The sequence below is a fragment of the Hordeum vulgare genome, chromosome 6H (genome assembly GCF_904849725.1).
Source record: "Hordeum vulgare subsp. vulgare chromosome 6H, MorexV3_pseudomolecules_assembly, whole genome shotgun sequence".
NCBI lineage: Eukaryota > Viridiplantae > Streptophyta > Magnoliopsida > Poales > Poaceae > Hordeum > Hordeum vulgare.
The window spans coordinates 549,894,179-549,912,404 of record NC_058523.1 but is presented as its reverse complement, the minus strand read 5'-3'; the positions used below and the strand labels follow the sequence as shown (position 1 = coordinate 549,912,404).

Sequence of the window (18,226 nt, the reverse complement as noted above, 5' to 3'; positions counted from 1 at the left end):
CACAACTGCTGGCTTATATAGCAAAGCCATTGGTACCGGTTCGTGGCACCAACCGGTACCAATGCCCCCTTTAGTCCCGGTTGGTTCCACCAACCGGGACCAAAGGTCACTTTTCAGCAGCCCAAAGGGCCGGAAGCGGCGGCCTTTGGTCCCGGTTGGTGGCACCAACCGAGACTAAAGGGTGGGCATTGGTACCGGTTGGTGCCACGAACCGGTACCAAAGGCCCGTGTGCTGCCCGCGTCGCGGCCAAAGTTTAGTCCCACCTCACTAGTTGAGAGGGGCGCGCAGTGGTTTACAAGCCCCACTGCCGCACCCCTCTCGAGCTCCTCTCCACTGCAGACTTACGGGCCTACTTGCTAATGCTTTTCCTCATGGGCCTTCTGGGCCTACTGCGGGCCTGAATCATGGCCCATGGATGGGTTTCTAGTCGTATTCAGGCCGTGGTGGCACAATTGGTGGCAATTTTTTTATTTTTTTCCAGTTTTTTTGTTTTCTTTTTTTCTTTATTTATTTTATTTCTTTTTTGCATTGGTACCGGTTGCGTCCCGTGGCCGTGGTGCGGTGGAATATTTACTCCCACCTCGCCAAGCGAAGGGCTTCCGAGCCTGTTTATAAGCTCCGCCGCACCTCCAACGTGGAGAGGAACATCTATTTTTTATTTTTTTTCCATTATTTTTGTTTTGTTTTTTGCTTTATTTTTGTTTTGTTTATTTTTTTAGTTAGCTTATTTTGTTTTGTTTCTCCTTACAACAAAATACTTATTTTTTTTATTTTTTTGTTTCTAATTACTTATTTATTTTATTTTATGATAATTCTTTTTGCCATTAAAGTTTCTAACAAAAAAAGTTCTTTACGAAAATTCTTTTTGCTTTTAATGATTTTTAACAGAAAATACTTTGATAATTTTAGTTGCATTTACTGATTATTTTTTCTTTTATTTTTTGTTTTGTTTATTTTGTTTTGTTTCTAGTTAAATTCAAAGTGCTAGTTAGCTTATTTTGTTTTGTTTATACTTACAACAAAATACTTATTTATTTCATTTTATTTTGTTTATAATTACTTATTAATTTTATTTTATGATAATTCTTTTTGTTATTAAAGTTTCTCTCATATATGGTGGACACTCCCTCACCTGATTTTTCGACCGTCGATGATGGCCGCTATTCCTTCTCCCCCTAATGCATAACAAATATCTAGCACAAGGAGAAGAAGGAAGAGCGACCCCATAACAACACCCGACATTCTTCTTCTCTCATATGCATGAGCTAGAGTGGCAAGAGCATGCCATGCATGCTCACACCTCCACACCCAAAAACAAAGGAGAGGAGTGGGAGGGGGAGGGTTTATATAGGCAATCCTTTAGTCCCGGTTCGTATCTAAATCCGGGACTAATAACATATGCGGCATGCCACGTGTTTGCGCAGCACGCCACGTGGTTTCGCTGGATCTTTAGTCCCGGTTTTTGTCCTGAACTGGGACTAATAACATATGCGGCACGCCACGTGTTTGCGCGTCACGCCACGTGGTTTCACTGGATCTTTAGTCCCGGAAACTCGTCTGTTACAAAGGAATTTCATTTTTTGAACTTATTTGAACTCCATAATTTTTTTGTGTTCAAAATGCATCATTCAAAGCCACATCATCAATTTACAACTCTTTCTGACTTCATTTGTTATTTTTCATGCATTTAATAATTATTTTGAGCTATAAGACCGTGAAATTGAAAAGCATTTGAAATGAACTCTGAAAAGGTTCCAAGTTGGCATGGTATCATCATTTCACCCACATAGCATGTGCGAGAAAGTTGAGAGGGTTACGACAAAAACTCGATGCACTTCGTGTACAAAACGGACAATCTCTTTGGAAGTATCAGGGTTTCATACGGAAACTCGTCTGTTACAAAGGGAATTCATTTTTTTGAACTTATTTGAACTCCATAGTTTTTCTGTGTTCAAAATGCACCATTCAAAGCCACATCATCAATTTACAACCCTTTCTGACTTCATTTGTTATTTTTCATGCATTTACTAATTATTTTGAGCTATAAGACCATGAAATTGAAAAGCATTTGAAATGAACTCTGAAAAGGTTCCAAGTTGGCATGGTATCATCATTTCACCCACATAGCATGTGCGAGAAAGTTGAGAGGGTTACGGAAAAAACTGGATGCACTTCGTGTATAAAACGGACAATCTCTTTCGAAGTATCAGGGTTTCATACGGAAACTCATGTGTTACAAAGGGATTTCATTTTTTGAACTTATCTGAACTCCATAGTTTTTCCGTGTTCAAAATGCACCATTCAAAGCCACATCATCAATTTACAACCCTTTCTGACTTCATTTGTTATTTTTCATGCATTTACTGATTATTATGAGCTATAAGACCATGAAATTGAAAAGCATTTGAAATGAACTCTGAAAAGGTTCCAAGTTGGGATGGTATCATCATTTCACCCACATAGCATGTGCGAGAAAGTTGAGAGGGTTACGGCAAAAACTGGATGCACTTCGTGTACAAAACGGACAATCTCTTTCGAAGTATTAGGGTTTCATACGAAAACTCGTTTGTTACTAAGGGATTTCATTTTTTTGAACTTATTTGAACTCCATAGTTTTTCTGTGTTCAAAATGCAACATTCAAAGCCACATTATCAATTTACAACCCTTTTCGACTCGGGCATTAGTCCCGATTCGTAATGTACTACAAAGTGCGTCGGTCACCGTACATCCATTGGCGGTTCATCTCTATTATGAAATTAAGTATATATCAAAAAACCATTGCAGAACAAAATAAATAGAGAAATGACCAAATTAATACAAGTTCATTATGACATTAAAACCAAAGCACAATAGTGATCAAATGTTATTATTGAAAAATAAATACATAAAGTTCTCTCATAAAACAATATACAACTATGTAAAACATTTAAATGCAACAACAAACGCGATCAAAATCGCAAGTAAGGTAACAATTGACCCAACAGCATAATGATACCAAGCCTCTTTATCGATGGCATATTTTCTAATATTCCTAATCTTCAAGCGCATTCCATCCATCTTCAAGCGCATTGCATCCATCTTCAACCGCATCGCATCGATCTTTATCTTGCGATCGTCAATGACCTCGGCAACATGCAACTCCATTTCCATATTCTTATCCTCAATTATTTTCAATTTTTCCTTCAAGTATTTTTTTTTTCAACCAAAGTTAACTTCTCGAGAAGCATTTCTAGGTGGGTTGGAATTTCCGGTTCACATACCTCCTAGATTAAAAATATATGTCACGTTGGCCATCATAATTGTCATAAACAATAAATGAACCAAATAGTTATGAAAAAATAATATATACCACATCTGAATCATAGACAGGACGAGGGCCGACGGGGACGGATACCAAAACCATCGCACTATATAATAACAAGGAATAATAAAAGTAAGAAAATTAGACAAGTATCTATCTGAAGTCAGAATTTTTTTCTTTCAGAAAGAAGATAAGAACAAGAGGCTCACCACGGTGGTACCGGCGACGAGATCGGCGCGGGCGATCAACGGCTGTGAAGACGGGGCGGGGACGGGGCGTGACGGACCGCTAAATCTAGACAAGTCTCGTTGAAAATGGAGCTCGGAGGTCGAGTTTCGAGAGGAGAAAGCTTAACTAGTGTGGCTCGGGCATTTCATCGAACACCTCATGTGCATAGGAGGTGAACTAGAGCACCCAAATGCCCTCCCCTCGCCGGCTCGACAAAAACAGAGCACTGTGGAGTGCTCTGCCGCGGCGGTGGGTATATATGTAGGCAAGTTATTTCTCCCGGTTCGTGGCATGAACCGAAACTAAAGGTTGTGAGCCAGCAGCGAGGACCATTGGTCCCGGTTCGTGGCTCGAACCGGGACAAATGGTTCCACACGAACCGGGACCAATGCCCACGAGGCCCCGGCCGGCCCCCTGGGCTCTTGAACCGGGTCTAATACCCCCCCATTGGTCCGGGACTAATGGGCTGGCCAGGGACGAACGGTAGCCCTGTTTTCTACTAGTGATTGTGTCTCTTTATTTGGTTTACACACCACAAAGTAAACTGAAAATAAGGTAACTTGCATTTTGTCAAGGAGGTTTGGTTCTATTTTTTTCACTTGCATTTTGTCAAGGAGTTTTGGTTCTATCTTTTTCCTGCGGAAATTTTTGTTCTCGTCCTCTATGCCATCTTTCGTTGTTTACATGTTTTAGATACTAAACAAGGCAGAATCCATGCCCTTTTGTGATGTTAACCATCTTACGCCAGGCCTGGCGATGAAGAGGACTGGGGAGTGGGGTTTGACAAGGTGGCGGTGGTTACTTTGTATCTCCTTTTGGCTTGCGGTTACACAATTCCTATAGCTGTAATTTGCACAATCATGAGGCCTTTGTAGAATGCTAAAAGCTTGAGACCTTTCCTTCGGTACTTTTGCGGAACTGAACTTCTGTAAAATAAATCAACCAGAACTTACTTGTAGATATTTAGTTTAAGTTAAATTTGCTCTGAGTAATTAAGGATATTGGGCCTCTTACAAGAAAAGTAAGAATCTGAATTCCCAAGTAATTATAAGCACTCAAGTGTTATCTTCTTGTGTTGCTTAAATTTCCAGTTAAGATATCTTTTTGATATAGATTGTGAGGTTCTGTTCTCACATAAAACTCACCACTTTTGTGACCATCACGTACCTGTATATGACGTTTTTTTCTAGAAGGTCTGCTTACTTTGTTGTACATCTCTTCTTCTAAAAATTTCATTGACACTTTGTTTTGCGGAATATCTTAGGTCAACTGAATTCCATCCCAATTCATGTAGATCTCTTCCCTAAAAAGGTCACTGTCAAGGTGGTGTGGAGTGAGGAGACGTAGAGATGGATGAGGACGACGACAGGAAGTAGTATTAGCTCGACGGCAGGAAGCAGTAGCTCTTCCACTCCTAGGTCTTCAGCCTTCACCTCCGCCCATAGTCTACCTCGAGCAGCGGCCAGTTATACTCAGCTTCATTGTTCCCACTCATGTTCGTCCCTCCCTTTCTTTCTTATATAGGTTTCCAACTAATGGCAGCTCTCTCTCCCCCCTTTTCCATCTCTATTTTGTAGATAGTAGAGCAACATATCATATATACACACTGAAATTGATTTTGTTGTAAGCTTATTCAGATTTTCTTTCTTTCTTAATGATTCATCAAAGGATGGTTGTAATGAATATTTTATATGGCTACATCGAACAGAGAAAAAAAATCCTAATGTTATAGCATAAGCCCATATTGATGTACCTTAGTGAGACTGAGGATCGAACATGACAGTAGAATATGTCAGACAAAAGATAAGTGCGCACAGACCAGCCTCAGGAGGCGCCACCAGGTGGAGCCCCAGTCTCTAGTCCCTAACCAAGCTGGAAGAAAAACACACCCTTCTCCTGGCAAGGGGCGGGATCCATCGTACCACCATGGCCGTAAGGAGACATGGGAAACTCTAACGCATATTCACTTGAGTCATCAAATGAAGGGGAACGAGGCGTATGCGCTGACAAGTGGTTGGCGCTGCTTTTATGGAAAAGAGGGTGTTGCGAGCAGTAAACCAACATTATCTTTGTCTTTGTAGCCAAGCTCAAAGAGTTAAAGCCTCCACATGTTTTCTAAGGCCTTGTTTGGTTCGAGCCTGATCCATGTGTATCAGCAGGGTTCTCATCTCGATCCACGTGTATCAGCCTAGACATGGAATATATCCCGGTGGAGGCCAAAAGGCTTGTTTGGTTTAGTTGGCGAGTAGATGTTCCACGGCTCAATCCACCCTGTTCCACTCTAATCCGCGGTGGAAAAAGGAATCGCCCTCAACCCGTGGAACAAACAATTGACTGGAGTAGCGAGAGGGATTGGCCACAGGATCGGTGACAACCGAATCCACGCGCTCATCGTATCCACTAGGGGATTTATTCCCTGATAACCAAACGAGGCCTAAGGAAGAATTTCTCCTAACTGCTTTGAGAACAAAATACTAGAGCACGAGAGGAAACAAAAATCACTACTGTAACTTAAATTCTTAGCCTCTTCACATGCATGCATGTAACCAAAGACATTTCAAATAATGATAATATTTTTACTCCCAAGCGTTACTTAATGCTACAATTATGTTGGCTTTTGTTGCTTACTTCTGAGCTCAATGCCCAGCACGATAAGACCAGACTTGCTTTCTCCCATGAAGCTGATGGACACCTCGCCACCATCGTCATCCTCCTCGTTATGGAACTCACCCAACTCCACCTCCATCCAGCCGTCGGCTTTCTCACGAGGGAAATGAACTTCCTCTCTGGAAGGAATTGCGTCACGACTAAGACCCCCTGTGCAACCTTGAAAGATGTGTTTCCGAGGCGGACTGTCAGCCCCATCCACATCGTCGACGTAGCCTTGCACGCAAACTTGCCGGGTCGACTCCCTCCCGGCAAAGCCAACGGATGCCACCTCGTGCGGGAAATCGAACCCAGAGTATACATATGCTAACTTGAACACCAGGTATACTGCATACGTTGTGTTTTGCGAGAGCATCTTCCTCTGTATCTTGGCCCGGATATCCAACTCATTGACGCGACAGAACTGAGCGGCTTCGGAGAAGAACCTGCTGCATGTTGCAATCCGCAGTTCGTAAGTAGTAGCAGCAGCAGCAGCGAAAAGCATCGAAGTCAAAAGAGCTAAATTCGCTATGGTAAAAATAAACGAGTTTGTACAGCATGAGATTGGAGACGGCTTGAAACCTTTTGTCTTCTTTGCTGCAGTTCGGAAGTGAACATGCACGGGCCCGGTGCAAGCCGTTGCAGCGCGGAATCTGCAGCGCCCTCGCCGAAATCGTGAAGCGCTCGGCACCGGTAGCCCTGTCCAGCTGCATGCTCTGCATGAGGTTATTAAGCGGAAAACGACATTAAATTAATAAGCTTATTAAACTGCAAGAACGTATCGCGTGGAAGATGAAAGAGAATTAAGCAGCATCTGAGTAGCTAGCTGAGTTCGTCGGTATATACAAAACGTACCACTAACTTGTGTGGGAGGAGAGCTGGGTGGTCGGAGAGGCGTCGGAACAGCCCCTTTTTCGAGGTCGGCTTGCAGGGGAGCTCGCCTTTGGCGAACCGGGGGAGGTTACGGGGCAGGAAGAAGGACCAGACGGCGTCGGAGTCCGCCGTGGCGCGGAAGGCCCGGGAGACGGCGGCCGCGCGGCAGGCGTCTGGGGGCGACGTGAGCGAGACAACGTGTACGAGGAGCTCCTCCGGCAGGCGCTCCATCTCGCCAGCGGCCGGCCTTCTCTTGATTCTGTTCTCGGGACGTTGTGGAACTTGATCGTACAGTATATATATAGGAATAGGAGGCTGGCATGGCACGTAGTAAATCAGACCGAGACCATGGCGGAGTCGGTAAGCTGAATATACAAGCGCCAAACGTGGTGGGAGAGAAAGACGCGTCCGGAAAGAAAGCAAATGAAAAATGCTTGCAAAGGAGTGAAATAATAAAAGAAGGATGTCTGAGCCCAGGTTCGAACTGGGGACCTTTAGTGTGTGAGACTAACGTGATAACCAACTACACCACCCAGACTATTTCGTTTGTTTTTCGTTGACAGTCTTATTCAACTTGTTTTTACATCTTACCTGGAGAAAACCCAACAAAGCATTCAACTGGATTACATATGGGCCTCGTTTAGCGCTGTTGGGCTTGCTGGTTAGGCGTCTTGCAGATTTCTATCACTTAGCTGATTGTTGCCCACGCAATATATTACCCTCAGGGACCGATCGTCTGAGCTGAGCTTGGTAATAAGCCATCACAGATATGGCGGTCTAGTATGGAAGGGAAAGAAGTGTTGGTTCAGGGCTTGATAAAAAGAATTGGCGATGGAACATCCACACATATATGGACAGATAACTGGATTCCAAAGCCTGCTTCATTGAGCATCCCTATCTGCACTAGTCAGATAGATGATCATTGGGCATGGAACTATGAGAAAAACGGTCTATTCACTGTGAGATCGACATACCGTATGTTGGTGGACACTAAGAATCGTCGAGAAGACTGGCTAGAGGGCAATGCAGGGTCGTCCTCATCTAATGATTATGATTCTAAGGCATGGGCTTCTCTGTGGGCAATTCAAATTCCTGGTAAAATCCGTAATTTCTTGTGGCGACTTGCAAGGCACTCGATTCTTCCAACTGAAGATGTTCGTCAACACAGAAACATGTCGGACAATGACAAGTGCCAGTTGTGCGGGATGCAAGATTCATGGAGACACTCGCTTATAGCATGCTCGGTTGCAAGGTGTGTTTGGGCTCTCGAGGATGAAGATATAGCAGATTACATTCAGAAAGCTACAGATCCTAGAACAAAGCAGTGGTTTTTTGCAACAATAGAGGATTTGTCTCATGCTAGGCTGATCAAGCTATCCACGAAGAAATTTTGCAGAGCCCTCATGCAACTAATGCTTTTTTAACAAACTATATTGTTGAACTTGCAAGCATCAAAGAAAAGAAGACACGAGGAACTTGTTCTACCATGGGTGCCCCCAGGATTAGGCCGACCCGGTGGATTGCTCCTGCCCAGGGAGTAGTAAAGATTCAGGTTGATGGGGGTATCTCCAGGAATGGCACCAAGGGTGCAACGGCAACCATTTGTCGTTATCAGAAGGGACTTTTCCTGTGTTCTTCAGCACTGGTTTTCACTGGAGTCATGGATCCACCAACTCTTGAAGTTCTCTCGTGTTGGGAAGCTATGGCTTTAGCGTTTGATCTGTCCTTGAATCAAGTTGTTATTGCTTGTGACTATGAAGTAGTTATTAAAGACATCAAGTCTGGCACAGAGGGAAGATATACTTCCATCAGCAAGGAGATAAAAAATGCTGCTCTTAATTTTACCAAGTGTGAGTTTATTTTCGAAGGCGAGAAAGGAATGTTGATGCCCATAATGTAGCTAAATTTGCTTTTACTTTAGATGATGGGCGCCACCTGTGGCCGAGTTCATCCCATGACCCTTTTGTCATACCTGTAAACCGTTCCCCTAATCAATAAAGGCTGGTTTACCACTCAAAAAAAAGCTGATTGTTGCCCTTACGGAGGACCTCTCACTTCAGAATATTGTGGTGGCATGCGATGGCAAAGTAGTAGTTGATGACATACACGGAGGAGAGGGTGGATCTTATGTGACAGTCATTAAGGAGATTTCCATGCGCAGATCTTTTTTCAATATTCGTAAGTTTATTTCTGAGGGTAGAGCATCGAATAGCGATGCACACAATCTTACTAAGCACTCGTTATTACTTGATCGGGGTCGTCACTTGTGGCTCATTCATGCCACGACCCTTCTTGTATCCCTCTTTGTGTCCAAACAGATCAATTAAGTTTTGGCATTTCTCAAAAAAAAAAAAAGAACTTGCCATATAATTTTCCTCAGATTTTGAGTCGAATAAGCTAGCCAGCCAGCTTAGCAAAGTTCAATTGCCCTTCTGTTTGATTGGATGAGACCCATGATGGCATTATCTCTCTGCTTGTTCATGATGTGACTTTGATCACCAATGAATAAGAGGGGGTGTGATTTAACAAAAGACACAAAAAAACTCCGTTCTTTTAGAGAAAACGGCAAAACTCAAGAAGGACCTTATTGTTTGGGACATTCATAAGAGGTAAGCAGCAAAGGCAAATTAAGATTGTAGTATTTGGTACCATACAACGCGAGGACTGGAAAGAAAGACTTCATTATAGTAGTTTTGTTCACAAAAACTATATGGCCAACGTTCAGATTTTAACCTTGCTACTCGAGCACTTCGAGAGTAACTCACTGGTGGAGCTATTGCAATGCCAAATGTGTCATGTGCTGCATTTTACAATTTGTACACTGATTTTTTCACTTCTCGGTCTTGAAACATCCGCTCACTGACTATTTTCTTCGAGTGCGAGAGAGAAAACTTCCCACCCTCGCGTCGCCCCGCTTGGGCGACTCGGAGGCGACAACCCTAGGTCGTCGTCGGGCGCCCCTTCCCGATGCTCCTCGCTGCCGTGGGGAGTCCTGGACCTGAGCGGCGGCTCCTCTGGTGAGGCTTCGTCGGATCTGCGGCCTCCGGCGGTGCGGCCGACGGATTCGGGGTCCCTGTCACTTGGGTGGTGGGATCTTGGTGGAGGAGGTGAGCGGCTGGTTGCTGCTTTGGCGGCCAGCGACACAAGATCCCTGGCGTTCCCCTCCCTTGATTGGCGTGCGGGCACCTCTGGCCAGGTGGTGCCTTTTATGGTCGCCGTTACCTGAAGAGGGGGTGGCTTGTGGGGTTGGGGCGGCCCTGGCGTAATCCATGGCCGGCTTGGCCGGCCGCGCCAACGGCGATGCGTGCGGGCATCGTGCCCCTTCCTGGAGGCGTTGGTATGGACTGCCCCCTCCACTTCCCCTTCCTCTAGGTCTCCGGGTCGAAAGCCCTAACTTTGTTGGGCGGCGACGACGCTTGCAGTGTCGTTCCCTTCTTGAAGGCGTCGCCTTTGGAGCCTTGTAGTTGGGGGCGCTTGTGGTTGGTTGGTGGCACCGGCAGTGTGGCCCTCTTCGTCCTGGTATGATGCTCCCCCTCTTCCAGTGCTGGATGTGTGCAGCGGCCTTGTTCTGCGCAAGAAGAGTCTCCGGTGACTCGTGGGGATGCGTTGACCCTCTCTATGTGACCATCTCCGGCGGCGTCCACCACACCTGTCGACGGTGCGGCGCCTTCGATCCAGGCGAGGAGGTTGTGGCCTCCTTCGAAGTTGGGTGTTGGATGCGATGTGTCGGGGTCCGTAGGTGCATGGCGACGGCATGCCATGCTGATGTCGGTCCCTCTCTCCTTTGTTCCTGCACGATCTTGCTTCTGGTGCTATATTCTCGGTCGAGGACCTCGGCATCTTCGGCTTCACCCTTCACTGCTTATCTTCAGTTGCCGTGGTGTATGAGGCTTAGTTTCATGTTGTCCGTCGTTTTTGTATCTTTCGCCATGTATTTTCTTCTTTTTGCTTGAGGGCGTGTGCTTGTAATCCTGCACGATTGATGGCTTTGTTAATTCAAAGTCGGGCTAGGCTCGAGCCTCATCTCGGTCTCGGTTGATGTCTTTTTTAAAAAAAAAACATATTTTCTTCGGTTATGCTTCAGTATTCTTTTGTTTTTTCTTTGTTTTCTTTCTGTTTCTTTCTCGGCTCATCACTTGGTTTTCCCCTGTACGTTGGTGGGTTATTTCCCCATATTTTCCTTTTTTTTCATCATACATCAACTTATCAGTTGATTTTTTTTCTCCCACGAAGAGTTCTCCTGTTGTATGTGGGTGGTTAGTCCTTACAACAAATATAGCTTGGCAAAGTTACCAAGTTATAGGTTTCTTCACAAGTAAAAAACGCTGATGTATAACTACGTACGTGAAACATATTATATTATTATTATTATTATTACTACTTCAAATAACAAACAAATGTAACACACACGTGAAGAAGTCAACTACATGCTACATCAATTTATTCGGTAACAAACAGAGGATTATTTTCTTCCAAAACGGATGATGGAGAGAGTTGCCGACGGCAGAGGCTCCCTACTTGAACCTGGCCTTGACGGCGTCGATGTCTTCGTTATCAACCCGGAAGGCCTTGGCCAGCACGTCGGTCGGCACCGGCGGTGAGGCAGCCAAGAGCGTGGTGGCGATGGCTTGGGTGCCCTGAAGCTGGCTGTTGAAGGCGGCGATGACGGAGGCGGGGCCATGTCCCCTGTTCTGCTGGAAGTGCACGAGCCCGCGCGGGAAGACGAACACCTCACCGACGGTGACGAACCTAGTGAAGAGCTTGTTGGCGGTGGTGATGAAGCCCACCTCGAGGGTTCCCTGGGTGACGAAGATGATCTCGGTGGCGCGTGGGTGGGTGTGCGGCGGGTTCTGCCCTCCGACCGCGTAGTCGATGCGCGCCATGGACACGCCGAGCGTGTTCACCCCGGGGAATGACTGCACGTTCGCCGCCGTGACGACCGACCCCGCCGGGTTGTTGGTGTTGCCGGCCTTCTTGAGACCGGCGAAGAAGAAGTCGTCCGCCGTGATGTTCGCCTTGCACGGGAAGCCGTTGATCTTGATCGCTGCCGCAAACCATGCATTTGGACCAACACGCAGCGTCAGCAAAAGTCAGCGCACGGGATGCAAGAGCGAGGTTGACAAACTACGATGAACACATAATTTTGCAGGATGACTCACGGGATGCCAGGTCGGCGACGCAGACGTCCTGGAGCATGTCGGGGTCGCCGGCGAGGGAGGGAGCGGCGAGCGCGAGGAGGATGGCGCAGGCCGCTAGGACGGAAAGCTGAAGCCTGGCCATGGTGAATTCGTCAATGCTTGCTTGCTATCAGCTTGGTGGTATAGCTTGGGTCTGGAAATAGCAGAGGTAGGAGGTGGTACTTGTAGGCAAGGTGGTTCGCGTGTGGAACTACGGATAGTATCGCCATTATTCAAGGAGGGGTGGCTGCGACGAGGCGACATGGCCGGATGGGAGGGGCATCCAATTCCATTAATTTGGAGCCAATTCAATGGGGCTATACTACTACTACTTGTTTATGCGCTCCTTGCAGGCTACCATGTGCCTTCTACACATGCATTTCTGATCAGATCCACGCTTCATCCATTACTAACACTAGGCGTAGGTAAAATTGATAAATTTGATTCAAAAGCCAAAGAATTCCATAAACCGTACCTAAATATAAGTCTTTTAAGATATTTCACTAGGTATCTACATACGAAGCAAAATGAATGAATCTATACTCTAAAATATGTTTATATACATACGTATGTAGTTCACTAGTTGAACCTCTATAAAGACTTATATTTAGGAAGGGAGGGAGTACGTTTGAAAAAATTTCACCCAGCCGACCCTTTTGTGTGACGTCTTTATCTTAAACGTCACACTACACTGTGTGACGTCCGACACTACGTTGTGTGACGTCTGAGACCTAGTGTGACGCCTAAGACATAAACGTCACACTACACTGTATGACGTCACACGGTGTAGTGTGGCACCTGACTGTCGGACGCCACATAAAAGGATCAGCTGAGTGAAAAAATTTCAAACATAGTTTAGTTTGTGAAATCCTTTAGGTCCTAGGTTAAATTTATCAATTTTGCCCTAGGCGTATGATGCGTATCCTCTCGGAAACTACACCCCTGTTTCGTGGGTATGGATCGCCAGGAACAATGCAGGATAGCACATGCGACGGGTGGCATATCGAGTAGTTGCACATGCTAGTTCGTACCGTTGGATCTCATACTCCTTCCTGATTGATGGCGAGTTGAGTTTCTGCTTCTGGGCGGTTGACCAGTGGATATATTACCCCTTCCTGATTGATGGCAAGCCAAGCTATCTCGGCCAGTAACCAATTCCACTTGCGTCAGAGAGGAGCCATTCTGGTCAAGGTCGTCAATAACTCCATCCTGATTTTGCTACAGGCAAGGAGGAGGAGGAGGATAACTTTTCATGACTACTTCCTCCGTTTGTAAATACTGGTCGTAGACATGGATGTATCTATATGTATTTCAATTTTAAATACACTCATTTGTATTTAATTTTCATGGTAAGTAATTCCGAACGAAGGGAGTATTTTGCTGGCGAGGCTGAGCTGGAACAGCCCTCCTACAGGGTAGATTTGATGTATAGAAGTACGAATTGGCGCTGGAAATCAGGGTGCCCAACACCATGCCCCATATGAGACTTTTTGTTTCTTGTGGGAATATTTTTATCCGGGCTAAACCGAGCACTCAGCCACTGTCCATATTCAAATATAGCGGACGAAGCAGCAAGGGCGAGGGGACACTTATGCCAAAGAATCAGATGCGGTCCCTCGTGGTTAGTCGTCACAGAGTAAATCCGTAGCTGTCCGGCCGTCTCTACCACCGACGGCTTGCGTATTTTTTTTCTTCTATGAATAGATAATAGAGAAAGTACTACTACAAGGTAAGGTACAACACACTACATGATGTTTGCTTACCACCAAAAGGATACTCCTAGAGGCCAAGTGTGAAACTCTAGAAGTTTTCAATGTGGTGTATGATGATTTTACCGTCGAATTTGAAGTGAGGTCAAAAGTTGATGGTTTTCGATGGGTGCTTGTGGCAGTTTATGGAGCAGCTCAACAGGAGCTCAAGAAACTGAATTTCTTTCAGATCTTGTGAGGATCAGTGGAAACGAAGGGCTGCCAATTTTAGTTAGAGGAGATTTCAATATCATTCGGAGAAGAGAAAAATAATGATGATTTTCATGCTAGATGGTCATACATGTTTAACATGATTATTGAGAGTCTTGACTTACGGAAAAATGAACTCACCGGTAGACAATTTACATGCGCGAATTCACTACCCATCACGACGTATGAGAAGCAAGATCGGTGAGTGTTGAGTGGGAACAGACGTTTCCTCTTGTGACGGTCCAGGCTCTGCAGAGAGCAGTTTCGGATCACACTTCACTCCTCGTCGACTCAGGGTAGGCGACACATGTGGGCAATAAAAGTGTCTTCTCTATTGAATTAGGATGGTTCGAGAGAGAGGTATTTTTGGACCTAATAGCTAATGAATGGGCTAAAGAGACTGGAGGGACATCTAGCATGGATAGATGGCAAAATAAAGTCAGGCATTTACGCTAGTCCTTGAGGGGCTCGGCCAAAAATCAAAGTGGGATTTACAGAGTATAAAAAGAAAGACTTATTCATCTTATCAAAGAGTTAGATCTGAAAGCTGAAGCATCAGTTCTTAATAGCTATGATCGGAGTATTAAGTACGAGGCTGGGGAGAAGCTTCGTGCTTTATTCAGAGAGGAAGAGATTAAATGGACACTGAGAGCTAAGGTGTCTACGGCCATCCAAGGGTATGACAACACACAATTCTTCCACATGATCGCTAAAGGAAAGCGAAGAAAGAAGAAAATAATTCAACTCAAACAAGATGATGGTACAATTGTAGAGCATGAAAACCTGAAATTGTATATCTCTGAATATTATAAAAAACTGTTCAGAGCTCCCGAAGCTAACTCTATATCCCTAGATGAAAGTGTAACAGAGGACATTCCTCAACTCAATATAAAGAGAATGGGATGCTTTCGTCTCTGTTTACCGAGAAAGAGGTGTTTGACGCAATCATCCAACTGAAAACAGAACAAGGCTCCAGGACCGGATGGGTTTCCAGCGGAGTTTTATAAGATGTGTTGGCATGTCATCAAACATGATGTTATGCCCATGTTCCATTATTTATTCAATGGGCAATTAAAATTATTCCACCTAAACTTTGGGGCAATTACATTGTTACCAAAGGAGGGGGTTGTATGCATTAAGCAGTTCAGGCCGACTTGTTTGCTTAATGTGTGTTTCAATTGTTTTTACCAAGGTGGTAACAAATATGTTGACGCAGATAGCCCATTCGGTTGTACAACAGTCTCATACAAGTTTCATGCTAGATAGGCACATCCTAGAAGGGGTTGTGGTACTACATGAAAAACTTCATCAAATTCACACCAAGAAACTCGATGGAGTCATCTTTAAGGTGGATTTTGAGAAAGCCTATGACAAAGTCAAATGGCCTTTTCTCCAACAAGCTTACGTATGAAGGGATTCAATGAAGCATGTAGGAAACAGGTTGATTCATTTGTTCAGAAAGGTAGTGTTGGGATAAAGATGAATGATGACATGGGTCATTACTTTCAAACTCATAAAGGTTTAACCCAGGGAGATTCGATGTCCCCCATCTTATTCAACATAGTGGCTGATATATTAACATTTCTCATAGGACGAGCTAAAGAGAACGATATAATAGGAGGACTAGTACCACATATTGTGGATGGAGTGGTTTCCATCTTACAATATGCGGACGGTACGATTATTTTCATGGAGCATGACTTCGCAAAAGCTAGAAACATGAAGTTGGTTCACTGTCAGTTTGAACAATTATCGGGACTCAGGATAAGTTTTCAAAAGAGCGAATTGTTCTGTTTTGGCCGAGCCAAGGAAGAACAAGATGCTTACAGAAAACTATTCGATTGTGAGATGGACTCCATGCCGTTTAGTTATTCGGGTATACCTATTCATCACCGTAAGCTTACCAACAAGGAATGAAAGTGCATAGAAGACCGGTTTGAAAAACGACTAAGCTGCTGGAAAGGAAAGCTTATGTCTTATGAAGGTCGGCTAGTGTTAATAAATTATGCGTTGACAAGTTTGTCGATGTTTCTATTACCATTCTTCGAAGTACTAGTAGGGGTAGCGAAAAGACTTGACTTCTATAGATCTAGATTATTTTTGGCAAAATGATGAAAGTAAGACGAAATATAGACTGGCTAAATGACACATGATGTGTAGACGCAAAGATCAGGGTGGATTAGGAATTGAAAATTTACAAACTAAAAATAGATGTCTTTTCAGCAAATGGGTGTACAGACTCTCTGTGGAGGCAAAAGGTACGTGAATACAAATTTTGCGTAATAAGTACCTACAAACAAAGTCCCTGGCTCAAGTTACAGTGAAACATTCGGACTCACAATTCTGGAAAGGCTTAATGAGGACAAAAGAAGCTTTTTTCATAGAGTCAAGTTTCACATTGAGAATGGTAACAAAAGCAGGTTTTGGAAAGATGCGTGGTTAGGGGAGATGCCCCTGGCTACACAATATCCATTTTTATATAACATCGTGGAACGCAAAGAGGCCTATGTGGCTACAATTTTGCAGACTGTCCGTATGAATATTCAATATAGGAGATCTCTGGTAGGGGAACGATAGAGTGCGTGGCTCCACTTGGTACATAGATTGATGGAAGTTCAACTTCCGGACCAACCAGACACAATTCATTGGAAATTAACTACAAGCAGTAGTTCCTTCGACAAATCAATGTATCTAGACCTTATTAATAACGGGCCAATACCTACTTCTCCATACATTTGTAAAATAAAAATACCGCTTAAGATTAAGATCTTTATGTGGTTTGTTCACAGAGGAGTGATACTTACAAAAGATAATTTGATTAAGCGAAGATGGGTGGGTAATTCTAGATGTTGTTTTTGTGATCTGTCGTGGGTATAAGTCTGACAGTAGATGTGTAGGGTACGAAAGGATGGGCAGAGCCTTAGCTACGGCGAGGTTGTATGAGTTCAGGCCCCTCTACGGTGGAGGTAATAGCCCTACGTCTCAGTGCTCTGGGAGCTTGTTGTCGAGTGGAATATGGATTACAGTGAATTGCTAACCCCTGCACCAGTGGGGGAGGGCGGCTTATATAGAGTGCGCTACCCTCCACAACGGTTCGGTGCACAGGGGTGGAGTAGTGGCGAATAAATGCCTACGTTACAGGTAACGTATGTCTTGAATGCTAATAAAGGCACATGGAAACGTACAACCATTTCCCTCTAGGGGGGTTACGATGCACAGAGTGGAATCCAGTCGGTTAATTTGTTACACTCCGAATGCTCATCTCCGACTGGATGGTGGAGGATTTGTTACCGACTGGATGATGGGAAGTCCATAAGACAGTCGGAACTGACTAAGGGTCTTATCCCTTATGAAGGGTAGTCCTTGGGTAGGACTTATAGGGCAGGCCTATGACCCTATCCTAGGACTATAACCCCATCATTAGTCCCCGAATGGATTGGGGTTGGAACGACGAAGCGATGTTTGAAGTATGGATCCGACTGGTACGGATGCGACTTTGGCGCTGCTTGCCTTGATCCATTTTGTCTTCTTTGTCCAACGATCCGAGTCGAAGTATTTGTGAAGCGAACTGTCGGGAACCGAGTGCTTCCGTGGTATCTTCTGACGTGACCAGTCAACTCACAGCGGCGGATTTTCCGGGATCCTCAAATTTCGGTTGCCGCGCGCTCAGTGGGGATGACGACATCGCGCTCGAGTAGTACCTGACGCCTCGATTTCGCCGCGACCGGTCGGGGGATAAGATTTCGGGGCCACTTGCGAGTGACCCAGTCGGAACCTTATTTAAACCTCAGCGGCGAGGGTTTTTTCGTTACACTCGCCGGATAACTTGCCTTTGCCTGCCCCACTTCTCTCGCCACCTCCTGCGCATCCCAAGCTCCTTCCTTCTTCTTCTCCCTCGCGGATCAGCAGCCTTCGCCATGACAAAGGGGCAGACTAGCAAGCTAGAGGTGAAGAAGAAGAAGGGGAAGACGGCAGCTCCTACCCAGCGGCGGCAGCGCACGCTACCGGCGGGGTGGATCCAGGGGGATTTCCTCCCCTCCA

General features: G+C 45.0%; 2 protein-coding genes and 1 non-coding gene across 3 annotated transcripts; all 3 read right to left on the bottom strand.

The window, feature by feature from the left end:
- Nucleotides 1–6,136: 6,136 nt before the first annotated feature.
- Nucleotides 6,137–7,281, bottom strand: LOC123405846 (F-box protein PP2-B11-like). The gene is made up of 3 exons (XM_045099380.1): nucleotides 7,033–7,281; nucleotides 6,733–6,893; nucleotides 6,137–6,626 (listed from the first exon to the last, which is right to left on the bottom strand). Exons 1-3 carry the CDS (start codon nucleotides 7,279–7,281, stop codon nucleotides 6,137–6,139), a joined length of 900 nt encoding a protein of 299 aa, XP_044955315.1.
- A 233-nt stretch (nucleotides 7,282–7,514) lies between these two features.
- On the bottom strand, nucleotides 7,515–7,588 carry TRNAV-CAC. The gene has a single exon. It is a non-coding gene; the product is annotated as a tRNA-Val (tRNA).
- Nucleotides 7,589–11,383: 3,795 nt separating this feature from the next.
- Nucleotides 11,384–12,409, bottom strand: LOC123402531 (germin-like protein 1-1). Its single transcript, XM_045096457.1, has 2 exons — nucleotides 12,210–12,409; nucleotides 11,384–12,094 (listed from the first exon to the last, which is right to left on the bottom strand). Exons 1-2 carry the CDS (start codon nucleotides 12,328–12,330, stop codon nucleotides 11,565–11,567), a joined length of 651 nt encoding a protein of 216 aa, XP_044952392.1. The 5' UTR covers nucleotides 12,331–12,409; the 3' UTR covers nucleotides 11,384–11,564.
- Between the last annotated feature and the right edge of the window lie 5,817 nt (nucleotides 12,410–18,226).

Coding starts and splice junctions, on each gene's coding strand:
- LOC123405846 (XM_045099380.1), bottom strand. CDS start 7,281: ATGGAGCGCCTGCCGGAGGAGCTCCTCGTACACGTTGTCTCGCTCACG. Junction 6,894..7,032: donor TCCTCCCACACAAGTTAGTG/GTACGTTTTGTA, acceptor AACCTCATGCAG/AGCATGCAGCTGGACAGGGC. Junction 6,627..6,732: donor GCCGTCTCCAATCTCATGCT/GTACAAACTCGT, acceptor TGCAACATGCAG/CAGGTTCTTCTCCGAAGCCG.
- LOC123402531 (XM_045096457.1), bottom strand. CDS start 12,330: ATGGCCAGGCTTCAGCTTTCCGTCCTAGCGGCCTGCGCCATCCTCCTC. Junction 12,095..12,209: donor CGTCGCCGACCTGGCATCCC/GTGAGTCATCCT, acceptor GGTTTGCGGCAG/CGATCAAGATCAACGGCTTC.